Below are 12,750 nucleotides of genomic sequence, written 5' to 3' on the forward strand. Positions count from 1 at the left end.
AGGCGTCAATGCAGATATCATCCGGAGCAACTAGTCATACAGCCTTAATAAATAAATTCCCATGTAGGTTTACACATTTCATCTTCTTAAGTGTATGCATAGGACCGAAGAACTCCAGAAAAGAAGGGCCGATCCATCGCCATATGAATGATGACGACCTCGGTAAATCCAATTGTCGGCTGAGTCCGACATGCCTGGTGCGGCTTTTGCGGTGTTTGCTTGGATAATCATTCGCCTCAGCAGTCGATATGGTTTTAATCCTTGCATAGGAGGCCCATTCGTTGTACATAGAATTCATGATCGACAGAGGCCTCTCCTTTTGATACTGTGAGCTCTGACTTATCATGGACGGATCAGGACCATCTACTACATGTTACCTTACCTGTCTTGAAAGCCACCATCATGTTGGCTCCTTTATAATAGCATTGCTGGCGGCCGAACCCCCTACTACTACGGATATCTTTGTCTGTCCCATTTCGCAATCCCGTCAGTCTCGACCCATCATCTGGCATGTAAGCACGACACATAATTTCGTGAGAACTACTTAAGACTAAGGCTCGCTGCCAAGAGAACTGTCTTGTGACATCGCTATATATTGACCTGCCGCCAGTTTGCTCTTCTGTGGCCGTACGCTGGGAAAAGAAAAATATTACTCGTAAGGCTTAATAACTTTTCACAGCGTTAAAGGAACGACGAGCAACAGAAATGGCTGTGAAGGAGGATCAGACGGTACAAATATGGAAGGTGTCTCTCAATAAGGCATAGCCTGCTAGCTGCTGCCAGTCATGCGAAATTCTGCGCTTTGAGATATAGATATCAACTTTTTTACGACAGTTTCTGACCCAGAGTGGCGCCCAAAGTAGAGTTGTCATATATAAACTTTCCTAAACTTTCCTTTTTTCTGAAAGTGTTCCCCCTTCTCGTTAGCCATAAGTGGTTTATATATAGCCAGAGAATATATTCCATGCGATTTTACATTGGAAGACTTAGGTTAAACGAAGCACAAGAAGGCTTTTTTTGACACCTCTTTCGGTCGCCTTTCGTTTGCCAAAATCATCACCACCGCTTGCCACCACGTCACAACAAGCTTCACCACTGCTGGTGGGCAGGCTTCATCGTTCTTTCATTCCTCTATCTTCAGAAGGCAATCAACCTGTTCCGAAAACATGCTCCTCGTCCTCTCTCCTTCCGACGCGGATCTTCCGAGAATACTTGCATCCATAGAATTGCTTGCGGAACGGGGGTGAATCGGAGCAAGTCGCATTGGCTAAAAGTGGTTCGACGGTTTGAGATAGTTGTTTTTGATGCGTGCCTGGGATCGACGCGATCCTCAACGAACCAAAGATGAGAGTTCAAAATGCATTTCCTCATTCCATTCTTGCTCTACGTCCACATTTATTCTCTAAAAACCACGAAAAAATACCACAAAGATGCTTGCGATGACCCCTCCAATATCATCCCCCGAAATAATCATAATAGGTGCAGGAGTTATCGGCTCGGCGCTCGCTTACTCCCTCTCTCACACCGGTCGCAAGATCCTCCTCCTCGAGCGTGACCTCTCAGAACCAGATAGAATCGTCGGTGAACTCCTTCAACCCGGTGGCGTAGCTGCACTTGCTCAACTCGGGATGGTAGATGTGCTGGAAGGGATTGATGCTGCGCCTGTGGAAGGTTATTGTGTAGTGAATGGCGAGGAGAAAGTCGGTGTGAACTATCCTCAGGTAGATGGGAATGGTCACGGCAAGCTTATCGATGAGAAGGTCAACGGGAAGAATTGGCATGTAGCTACCACTTCCGGGCTCAAAGAAGGTCGTTCATTCCACCATGGACGACTGATATCTGCTCTCCGACGCAAGTGTATCGATCAGGCGCCCAATGTTACAGTCGTTGAAGCGACCGTCAAAGACTTGCTGTTCTGCGAACACACCAACCAAGTGATCGGAGTTTCCGCTTCTTTCAAATCCGCATCTGGAAGAGAACCCAACGTCCGCAAATTCTATGCCCCCCTTACTGTCATTGCCGATGGCTGCTTTTCTAAATTCCGTCACCATCCCGCGCTTCGAACCAGGGTACCTGATACCAGATCACATTTCGTTGGACTTATCCTCCAGAACTGCGAACTGCCAATGAAACACTATGGCACTGTCTGTCTCACACCGAATGGACCTGTCTTGCTTTATCAAATTGGGAATGAAAAGGGCGAGGTGAGGATGCTCGTGGATGTCAAGGGCAAGCTGCCTAGTGTTGGAGACGGTTCTCTCAAGGTGAGTTTGAAATTCGCATATATAGCAGAATTCGTACTGATACTTTTTACAGCAACACTTAATTGACAACTATCTCCCATACATTCCCGCCTCACTTCGATCTCCTCTCCTCGACGCTCTTTCCACTCAACGTCTCCGCTCCATGCCCAACTCCTACCTCCCTCCCTCCATCCAGGGTCTCCGCTCCAATCTTCAAGGCGCCATCCTCGTTGGTGACGCCTACAACATGCGTCATCCCCTTACAGGTGGTGGTATGACAGTTGCTTTCAATGATGCTGTCCTCTTGACGGAATATTTGAAACCTGGCGGCAAGTTAAGGCGAAAACCTTGGGAAGACGGATTAGCCCCAGGTAGAGAGGGGTTGGAGGATTGGGACAAGATTGCGGAAAGGCTGAGGGAGTGGTTCTGGGAGAGAAAACAATTGAGCGGTGTCGTAAATGTGCTTTCTATGGCTCTTTACAGCTTGTTCGGTGGTTCGGACAGTACGTCGCGTCGATGCGTCTTATATTCCTTGGAAACTAACCTATTGTCTCAGAACCAGATCTTGCGATCCTAAGAGAAGGATGTTTCAAGTACTTTGAATTAGGGGGAGAGTGTGTGGCTGGCCCTGTCGGATTGCTTTCTGCGTGAGTTATCCACTTCCTATTTTCCGATCATTACTCACTCATTCTCTCTTGTTAGTCTCACACCGCGCCCTGTCCAACTTTTCTACCACTTTTTCAACGTCGCCTTTTACTCCATTTACCTCCTACTCATCCACGGTCCTCCCCAGCGTAGAACAAACGGATCTGTAGGAGCCATTGCCATGTTACCATTGAATTTGCTTTTAAGTTTCAAGGTGGTACGTGTTATATATTTTCTTCACCTAGTTGAGGATTCAACGGGCTGATCATTGATTTGGATGATAGTTCTACACGGCTTGTGTGGTTTTGCTGCCGTTCATGCTTATTGAATTTAGAAGCTAAAGAGCGTAGATTTACATAGAAATTTTGAAGCTTGGCTCATGGAAGGCAACGAGCTTGAAGAGTTAATTGATGGATTTTGGAACAGCATCTTCAATTATGTCTTAGGTCTAGGGTTTTCTTTTCAGATTTGCATGTACTATGTCTTGTTAAAAAATTATAGCACGAAAGAGAAGGTGTAACAGGCTGAGCCGGGCGTAAACGAAGCAATAGCGGCGACCGGAAAAAGGGATAGTTAAGGTGTTAATTAAGACTACCCGACTCGTTCTGTTCGCCGCTTCTCTCCAGTTTTTTTTTTTTTGGTTTAGTTTTTTTCTAGCTGCAACCTTGCATTCTTTTTTTTCCCCTACATCCACATACAAAATGAGCACTCCCCCTTTCCTCCCCCTTGTCACCTCGCAGGACACCACTCTCCTTCCCTCTCTCGCTCTTATCACCCCTGTCCTCATCCCCTCCGACCACCTCGAACAAATCCGCCAATCATTGCCTGCAAATGCGTCATACTACGTCCAAGCAAACGACAACGACGACTTAATCGCTCTCCTCGACGGTGGCGCCGAGAAGCTCGTCGTTACCCCCCAACAATTAGGGGCTGGTGGCGCGGGTATCCCCAAGGAAAGACTTATTCTCCAAGTCTCTGAGGAAGAACTTTCTACTTCCAAGCGTTTTGCCCAGCAGACTGGTGGTATCCTCATCATCTCTTGTGTCCCTCACAATGCCAAATCGCTCGCGCTCCCTGGCGTGGACGTCTTTCTCCAACTTCCTGAAGTGCAACCTCTTCGGATCTTAAACCTCATCAGATCCTCTCGCCCTTCTTCCTACGTCATTCCTTCTTCATACCTTTCCATTGAGTCCTCCACTACCGCCGAGAAAATCTCCATTCCCGAAGCCTTCCTTGCCCCTATCATTTCTGACCGCCCCGATGGTCTTTTCCCCACTATCGTGTCCTCTTACAGCCACTCTACCACCCCTCTTGGTTTGGTCTACTCTTCCATTGAAAGCGTCAAGGAGTCGATCCTTACACAGAAGGGCGTTTACCAATCTAGAAAGCACGGTTTATGGAGGAAGGGCGAGACTAGCGGTGCGGTGCAACAGGTCACCGGCATCAAGCTCGACTGTGATAATGATGCTTTGATCTTTGAGGTTGTCCAGCACGGTTCTGGTTTCTGCCACCTCCCTCAATCAACATGTTTTGGTAACCTTTCCGGTATCGCCAAGCTCTCCGACACCCTCACGTCCCGTCTTGCTTCTGCTCCCGAAGGCTCCTACACCAAGCGACTTTTCACAGATGAAAAGCTTTTGAGAAGCAAGATCATGGAGGAAGCCGAGGAGCTCTGTGACGCCCAAACTAAAGAAGAGGTTGCGTTTGAGGCGGCTGATTTGGTCTACTTTGCCTTGACAAGATGTGTCAGCAAAGGCGTGAGCTGGAGAGACGTTGAGGCAGCTTTAGACAAGAAGGCGTTGAAGGTGACAAGAAGGAAGGGTGATGCCAAACCCAAGTGGGAGGAAAAGACCAGAGAGGTTGTAAATGAAAACGGAGAAGCCAAACCTACCGTCCCCGAACCAACCAAGCTTCCCGAGACCGAGTCTGAAGATGTCCCTATCAAGATGCGAGCCGTTACCCTCTCTACTCTCTCCGTCCTTGAGCAAAAAGACCTTCTCCTCCGACCCGTTCTCAACTCACTGGCCATGATTGACAAGGTCAAACCCATTGTCGAGCGCGTCCGACAGGAAGGCGACGCCGGTTTGAAAGCCATGACCAAGCAATTCGACCGTGCCGATCTTTCATCCAACGTTCTTCTCCCTCCCTTCGAGACCCCAGGAGAAGATGTACTGCCCAAGGATGTGAGAGAAGCGATTGATGTAGCGTACAACAATGTCAAAGAATTCCACCAAGCTCAAAACGAAAAGGAGCCGCTTGTGGTGGAGACTATGCCTGGCGTCACTTGTTCTCGATTCGCTCGACCCATCGCCCGAGTTGGTGTCTACGTACCCGGTGGTACTGCCATCCTCCCTTCTACGGCTATTATGCTCGGCGTCCCTGCCCAAGTTGCCGGCTGTAAAACCATTGTCCTCGCTACCCCTCCCCGACAAGACGGATCCATCTCCCCTGAAGTTTTGTACGTCGCCAAGCTTACGGGTGTTACTTGTATCTTGAAGGCTGGTGGTGCTCAGGCTGTAGGCGCCATGGCCTATGGAACGGATGAGGTTCCCAAGGTGGATAAGATCTTTGGTCCTGGTAACCAGTGGGTTACTGCGGCCAAGATGTTGGTGCAGAATGATACGGATGCATTGGTAGCTATCGACATGCCTGCTGGTCCATCCGAAGTCCTTGTAAGTTATATCTACTCCTGTTTCCTCTTCCTCTGCCAGGGGACACATTGTGGCAAAACTAAGCGATATGTAACAGGTCATCGCCGACTACACTGCCAACCCCGTCTTCGTTGCTTCCGACCTCCTCTCTCAAGCCGAACACGGCGTCGACTCCCAAGTCATCCTCCTCGCCATTAATCTCACCCCTGAGCACCTCGCTGCTATCGAAGCCGAAATTGATCGACAAGCCCGGGCGCTCCCCCGCGTCAAGATTGCGAGGGAGGCGATCAAGAAGAGTGTCACCGTTGAGGTCAAGGATTTGGAAGAGGCTGTCAAGTTTAGCAATGAATATGCTCCTGAGCACTTGATTTTGCACCTTGAGAAGGCGGAAGAGGTTGTGGCTGAGATTGAGAATGCGGGTAGCGTGTTTGTTGGTCCTTTCTCTCCAGAATCGTAAGTCTTGCCATCTATCGCTTAAAGCATTTATACACTCAAACTGGCCCCGGGACAAATGCTAATGCTCCTTTTCCTTTAATTCATCTAGATGCGGTGATTATGCCTCTGGTACCAACCACACCCTCCCGACGAACGGTTTTGCTCGTCAATTCTCTGGTGTCAACACTCTTTCTTTCCAAAAACACATTACTTCCCAGATCGTCAGTGCGGAAGGGCTGAAGAAGTTGGGTCCGTATGTTATCAGGTTGGCTGAGAGGGAAGGGTTGGAGGCGCATGCGAATGCTGTGAGGGTTAGGTTGGCAGAGTTGAACAAACAATAAAGACTGGGAAAGAGAGGCGATCAAAAAAGAGTAGTTGTGTTATCCGATGTAGCAGTAGGGGTTTTTTAATAGATGTGTTTTGCATTGAATGTTTCTTCCGTTTAGTATAGAGGTTCAGAGTATGGCACGCAATATACATATTTATGCTCATATCTGACGGAGGACTAAATTTGTGCGATAAACTTACAAATATAATAGAACATAAGGACAGTAAGACAGAATGAGAAGTGTCACTGTACTCGTACCTGTTAATGTGTCCTCAGTTTGATTTGTCCACTATCATTGCAGAACCGTTCACGATGTGTTCCAATGATTTTTAACCAATCCGACGTGTGAAGCAATTCGACCGGCTTGGATGTAGGTGATTCACATTAAAGAAGAAGGAAAAGTCGTCGGATAAGCGTCCGGACATACAATTATCAAGTACGAGTAGTGTAACAGCTTACATCCGTAAAAGACTCCACTATTGTCACCATTGTGCTCTCACTCAGCGGTTCGAACATCCATGCCCAGCCCCACAGTTTCGTGAACTCCGATGCCTTACCACTCGTCGTACGGACGGGACAGGGGGCTATATGAATGATGAAGGCTATGGCCATAGGCGAAGGCTTTGAGACTTGCCCTTTATGTATTGGAAGTACATAATCTCAAATCATTTGGGCTATGCAACAATCCTGTCTAAGCTTAGGTGAATTTTAAGTGTATCTGAGGCCCTCGTTAAGTGTAAAGCATACAGTAATACAAATACATCGATCCACCAACAAAAGCCCAAAATGTTAAGAAAATGAATCTAACAGCAGATGCCATTCCACAACAATCTATTCTCTTCTAAACCCTCAGTAATGTTTTCAACATGTATCTATCAAGGAATTTTTCTAGAACATGTCAGTCTATAATGCAAGCACGTCGGAAAGCTGACGAAGTACTCACCGGTATGGTATACCCTGCATCTTCCCATGTAGTAAGGTTGGGATTGCTATACGCATTTAAATGATTCTCGATGTACGCGGCCGTCGGCCTATCTTTCGGATCACATCCAACTTTTCCTTCTGACCGTTGGTACACTCTTATATAGTCGACCAGCATTTCCATGGGCGTTATAAGGTGGTTAAAGTCTACAGATTGGAAGCTTTCCGACATGCCGAAATTGATGATCTGCTCGGCGATAGTATGTTAACGTTGAGGTGTTGAGGAGGAAATAAAAGCTGGACATACCATGGCCATCGGCTCTTCTGAAATCAGACGTTGTCCAATGCCCATTGATTCAACAGCACCAACAGCGGCGGGGTACATTGTCCATGACTTTTCGCCGTTTGCAACCCATGTGATGTGCCCAGAATCCCTGTCCTCGGGGTTCGAAAAGTACTCAAAACCTAAACATCTGTAAGTCACAGACCAAAAGTTGCTAGAGACCAATATATTCACCGTAAACGCCAAAGCCACCGCTAGTCCCCACGTAGTTCGCGCTATCGATATAAGTCAAAGACGAAACCGCTTCTTGATATACTGAACCCAGATAGTCGTTGTACTCTGTATTTTTTGTGTCGTATATAATACCGCCTTTGGATGAGTTGTCATAGTGGTACCCTTCATCAAACTATTTTGCATTAAGACAGAGATTCTCAAAAGGTGATTTGAAGACTTACAGGAGCCATTTGGGCACTCTGACTGACAGCGCCGCGCTTAACTGTCATGTCAACCACAGCTTCCAGTACATCGATTTCCGGGACGCCCCGCCCATACGAAACGTCCGGTCCTGCGTGATCTTCGCCCTTGCAGGTACAGGCAGACATTCGCTGACCAGGTAGACTATGATACTATATCAGTGGTCTGCCGATCATCCTCAAACAATCCTCACTTACTATGAGATAGGACCATCGTTTGCCCCCGAAGTCAATGCGCCTTCCGGTCCTGTCCCCTCTGGATTCGTCTGATTGGCCAACGTCCCATAATCACACGAATCGTATGAATACGGCCATGTTCCGTCTGTCGTCGCTCCATACCCTGGCCTCCCTAAGTTACCCATCATCCATACGCCTGGCCAAAAACCAGGGACTTTATGGTCACCAGGAAGAGAAACGGAAACTTCAATGTAGACAGAATACTGGAAACAGATTTGGTTCCATGATTGAAGCATCCCAGACTTAAAGTTGAGATCGTGGATGGGTTCTTGGGTCATAGTGATGACAAGCTTTCCGTCTCTGGTTGTTATAGCTGATGGGTCATACCACTCTAGATCACCTGTGGGCCAATAGTGAAGATCACTGCTCGCTTTGTCAGTCTATGACCCTCTGCCCTATCTTTAGAAAAAGCACTTACACACCCGTCCAGAACGGATCGTCGCCTGGGAAGAATGTTCTGCCTTCCTTCTCGAATTCATCCGAAAATACCAAATTGTACGGCTCCCCATCGAATCCCGTTCTTGTATATGCGCTTTCAGGAGTATCCTTGTCTATCGCCATAGCAAAGTTCTCGATATATGGAATTTGTCCAGTAGAGTTGATGCCTCCGAGGTTGAACGCGCCGTTGGCACTCAGACTTTTCTCCGTGTAGTATGTAATGACCGGATATCCGAGGAAAAGAGTCAAGAAGCAAATGAGAAGTATGATAAGGCACCCGATGTTCACTAGTCCTCGGAATGTAAACATCGTTCCGCGGTCATACTTGACATATCATCAGCTCCTTATATCATCAGCTCCTTAGATAGCAATTTGACCCACCTTGTCCTTTTGGGGATCAGGACTGTGCATCCAATCGTCGTCCTCTCCATCGTCCTCTGCGTCGACCATCATAATTTTCAATCCCGTAGGGTTACCATGCTCCAGGTCCTTCAACTTACTATCCGTACTTGTACTGGTAAAGCTGATGCCACTGTCTGTCCGACTAGGTCCCGGACGAGGGGTATAGCACTCATATTTTGTCAGAGTCGCAAGAGTAGATCGACGTGCAGCAATTGGTGAAGCAGAGATCTAACAAGATAGTCAGCTGTCCTTGCTTTATTGACTGTCCAAATGGGACCGAAAAGAGGGATTCACGACACGATATCTGACTGGGGATATTCTGGGAAGCTTTACAGGAGAGGAAGTTTTTACACCGGGACTACTCGGGTGGGAGCGAGGACATCATAGGGCACTCGTTGGTAAAACATGGCTGAGGTAGTTTATGATACGTTATCGTTTCCTGCAAAATAGAAAAGAAGGCGCTATAACTGGATTTTTATTGTATTTTGAATGGTAATGGGTGTTGATGCGACGACAGTAAAACACAGCCCAGTGATCGTATTGCTATCACAGATCAAGTGCCGAGGGCTGGGCCGGCTGAGCCGGCTGAGCCGGCTGAGTATGCAATCGCATACTCGTCAACCTCACGACCCTCATACAACGGCAGCAAGAGAAGGCAGAGCTTTCCACATTGCTTATTTGTCGAGTGTTTCTATACAGGAACGGGCCAACCACAGAAGAAAACGACGTCCAAATCCCTGACTACGACTTGAAACTCACATGTTTTCTTTCTCCCTGTATCATCGTGCTTGATGTATATCTGTCATTATGCTCTAGCATTCCAAGCGCACTTCTTCAATGTTAGGTTCTGGCGAGGAGAGAAAGAATGGTGTAGAGTAACTCTTGACAGGGTGAAGATAGATGTGTTGGAAAGTACCGAACAGTGCAAAGAAGATATCAGTGAACTGGATTGATTGTTGGCTGTTTTGAAGTTGAATGCTGGAAATGGGGTGAATATGGTACTGTCCTCGATAAGGAGAAATCCAGATCAGATACGATAGCTGCTGGACACGATTTATGTTGGATACCGTCGAACGAAGAGGGAACATATCTAAGCTTTAGTATCTTTCCCCAGCTATTCTTTTACCAAATGGCGCGACGTTGTCCTCATGAGTGGAACACTACTGTACAATAACGATAAACAACTTACGACTCTCTGGGCTTAAAAATGAGGGGCAGGAAATGCGCCACGGGCACGAGTCCAGAACTTCTTGTCATCTTCATAGAGTCCATCATATTCCAACAGTCAGTGTCTAGTTATCGGAGCATGTCGGTCCGACTTCTTGTGTCAAGAGTTGGGGAAACAAAAAGAAAAGTAGCCGACGAAGGCGAAGACGCGCGTCCTGCAGTGTTTGTTTGGAATGTGGCGTACTTGTGGTTTAAGAACGGTTGTCACCGATAGGTTAATTACCCTTGATATGGACCAGTTAGTCCTGGTACCTGACTCTCGTTTCCCTCCTTCTATCTGCTTTCTGCGTCTACTGCCTAGTGCCTGTTGTCTGGTACCTCTGCCGATTAATCGGCTGATGAGATCTGGCGGAATGAAAGTTGAGGCTTGAAGTTTAAAGGTGTTGTTTGTTGGTTTGTCAATCAAGGGTAATTAGTTAGCAGCCAAGATAGTATTAGATGGTGCCCTTCTTTATATTACTTCGGTACGGCCAGACCAGCGGTAGAACGCGCCCAATGGATTCTGAAATAGAAGTGCGAGGAGTCAGGTGGGCGGAGAGGACGGAAAAATGCGCCCAATGATGGGGTTCCACATCCCCCTTCTGCTACTACTTTCATGCGCTTCCTGTAGAGTCAAAGTTACGAAACTTTGCGGAAGATACTCTTTTCCTTGCCTTCTATATGTCTCCTCCTCAAGACGTTTTGCAGCTCGGGGTCTGCCAAGAAAGAGTCGCGGGTATGGAAGGTGACGATAGGCAGCGCAGCATGTAATGTGACGGTTTGTTGTCGGCAGAGCTTAAGGTAGAGGATTGGAAAGTAGTGTAGATATGCAAAGATGAGATTATACGGAAAAAAGGAGTTTTTGCTATCTACGCAGCAGTAAACAACACAGCTTTCAAGCATTACGTTGTTGATAGCAACTCCTAATAACCCTACTATAGTGATAAGACAAAATTATAATCGCCTGCTGTCGACTCACAGTTGATTTCTTTTTTCTCAGCCTTCGCCAGCAGTATGGCGGGATACAAGCTTCGATGAAAACTTGTCATTTCTTGTCGCTGTCCTGCAGCCTCGATGAAGAAGAAGAGCCATACACCGATTCCTCTACACATTTTCAGTCTTTCGACCCTCGTCCGACTGGCGACTGGCTTTTAAGATGCGGCCACGAAAGTGCTATACAGGGCACGACGACACTCATGTTCCATTAATTGAAATCCGCCTTTCGAAAATTGTTAGCCAAATTCCCCAGACCATGCTTAAAATGAAACTTTTTGCGAATGGAGTCCAGCGCCGAGGCCGATGAGAAACTCTGAGCCAAATTAAGGCCAAAAATTGGGTTTGAAAGGAAAAGGCCCCTCCGCCGACGAGCCTTCTGGAGGACCTTCGCCGAGCGTACATGCATAAAGGACGCAGTTTGTTGACCAAATCCGATTTCAAAGCTCATAATGGATAACCACTGATAGCAAGAGAACGGGGAAATGGAAGCGGATTTTCTATGCTTTCCATTTCTGGGAGAGATGGAACGATGTATGTGAACACTTAATTAAGACATCCCTCAGAAATGTCAGACGGTTTACCATGGAGAGAAAATGCGAAAAACACATCGACTCTCAACTAGAGGCCAGAGGCAGGAGGTTTAACACGGGGCCGAGTGTCCAAAATTCAATCCATGCTAGGGAAAGGCCCAAAGTTCCCACCAGGATTTGACGCCGTCAGGGTATCGTAGTTTCATATGGGCGGGGACTGGTACATCAACAATTTGAGGGTGAATAGAGAATTGATGGAAGGTAAGCAAGGATATTCGATAACCATGCTCTCAAAAGAGTTGGTGGAGATGAGAGAGGAAGCGGCAAGGCTAAGAGGCTTGGAGAAACGAAAGTCTGGGTGCTTGGACAGGATGAGCTAGGAGAGATTATTGAAGCCTACAAGAAGGTATACGTACGTAATAGGATGTCGTGAGATATGGTGAATTGATGTAAGCCAATCTTGTTGTTCGGAAACGAAGACATTGGGCGACAAGTTTGACTTGCTCGTGGACCTCATCTCGTAAGTGAAAAAAGAGGAAGGAGACTTCTCAAATTTTGCAGATCTGGAAGTCCTGTATAAATATCGAAATCGTTGGCGTCGATCGATATCATCGTCAAAACATACACCACTAGCAGATGACAATTGACCGACCGGCGTGCGGCACACAAGTTATTTGAAGACGTGTGGATAAAAAACTTCCATCTACGGCCATAGTCATCATACAGCACTCGCCACGTCTGATCATAAAGGAACAGACCTTTCCGTTGCATAGTTCAGATGCAATCAACGATCCAGGGCGGAAGTCAAGCTGAAATGTGCTCGAGAGGGTGAGTACCAGTGCTGTGGTGGGCCATGGGGGATATTCAGGCGCCGTGGCCCCCTTTTTCTTTCCTGCTTTAAAAAATATTCAGGGATATATTTCGCATATGTGCTGGAAAGAAAAACAAGATGAAAAGAGTGC

The 12,750-nt window shown here is 47.2% G+C and overlaps 4 protein-coding genes across 4 annotated transcripts; 3 read left to right on the forward strand and 1 right to left on the reverse strand.

Moving 5' to 3' along the window:
- Window positions 1-1,396: 1,396 nt before the first annotated feature.
- CND06110 (squalene monooxygenase, putative) lies at window positions 1,397-3,385 on the forward strand. Its single transcript, XM_570092.2, has 5 exons — window positions 1,397-2,264; window positions 2,317-2,746; window positions 2,800-2,890; window positions 2,946-3,105; window positions 3,173-3,385. Exons 1-5 carry the CDS (start codon window positions 1,431-1,433, stop codon window positions 3,227-3,229), a joined length of 1,572 nt encoding a protein of 523 aa, XP_570092.1. The 5' UTR covers window positions 1,397-1,430; the 3' UTR covers window positions 3,230-3,385.
- A 167-nt stretch (window positions 3,386-3,552) lies between these two features.
- On the forward strand, window positions 3,553-6,369 carry CND06120 (histidinol dehydrogenase, putative). The gene is made up of 3 exons (XM_570519.2): window positions 3,553-5,560; window positions 5,637-5,992; window positions 6,084-6,369. Exons 1-3 carry the CDS (start codon window positions 3,590-3,592, stop codon window positions 6,313-6,315), a joined length of 2,559 nt encoding a protein of 852 aa, XP_570519.1. The 5' UTR covers window positions 3,553-3,589; the 3' UTR covers window positions 6,316-6,369.
- A 693-nt stretch (window positions 6,370-7,062) lies between these two features.
- Window positions 7,063-10,393, reverse strand: CND06130 (conserved hypothetical protein). The gene is made up of 10 exons (XM_024657120.1): window positions 10,246-10,393; window positions 9,816-10,170; window positions 9,036-9,284; window positions 8,635-8,978; window positions 8,178-8,579; window positions 7,962-8,124; window positions 7,741-7,912; window positions 7,531-7,688; window positions 7,246-7,470; window positions 7,063-7,190 (listed from the first exon to the last, which is right to left on the reverse strand). Exons 2-10 carry the CDS (start codon window positions 9,873-9,875, stop codon window positions 7,164-7,166), a joined length of 1,800 nt encoding a protein of 599 aa, XP_024512747.1. The 5' UTR covers window positions 9,876-10,170; window positions 10,246-10,393; the 3' UTR covers window positions 7,063-7,163.
- A 311-nt stretch (window positions 10,394-10,704) lies between these two features.
- On the forward strand, window positions 10,705-11,101 carry CND06140 (hypothetical protein). The gene has a single exon (XM_570657.2). It carries the CDS (start codon window positions 10,832-10,834, stop codon window positions 11,009-11,011), a length of 180 nt encoding a protein of 59 aa, XP_570657.1. The 5' UTR covers window positions 10,705-10,831; the 3' UTR covers window positions 11,012-11,101.
- The last annotated feature ends 1,649 nt before the right edge of the window (window positions 11,102-12,750 follow it).

This window comes from Cryptococcus neoformans (assembly GCF_000091045.1).
Source record: "Cryptococcus neoformans var. neoformans JEC21 chromosome 4 sequence".
In the NCBI taxonomy this organism is placed as follows: Eukaryota; Fungi; Basidiomycota; class Tremellomycetes; order Tremellales; family Cryptococcaceae; genus Cryptococcus; species Cryptococcus deneoformans.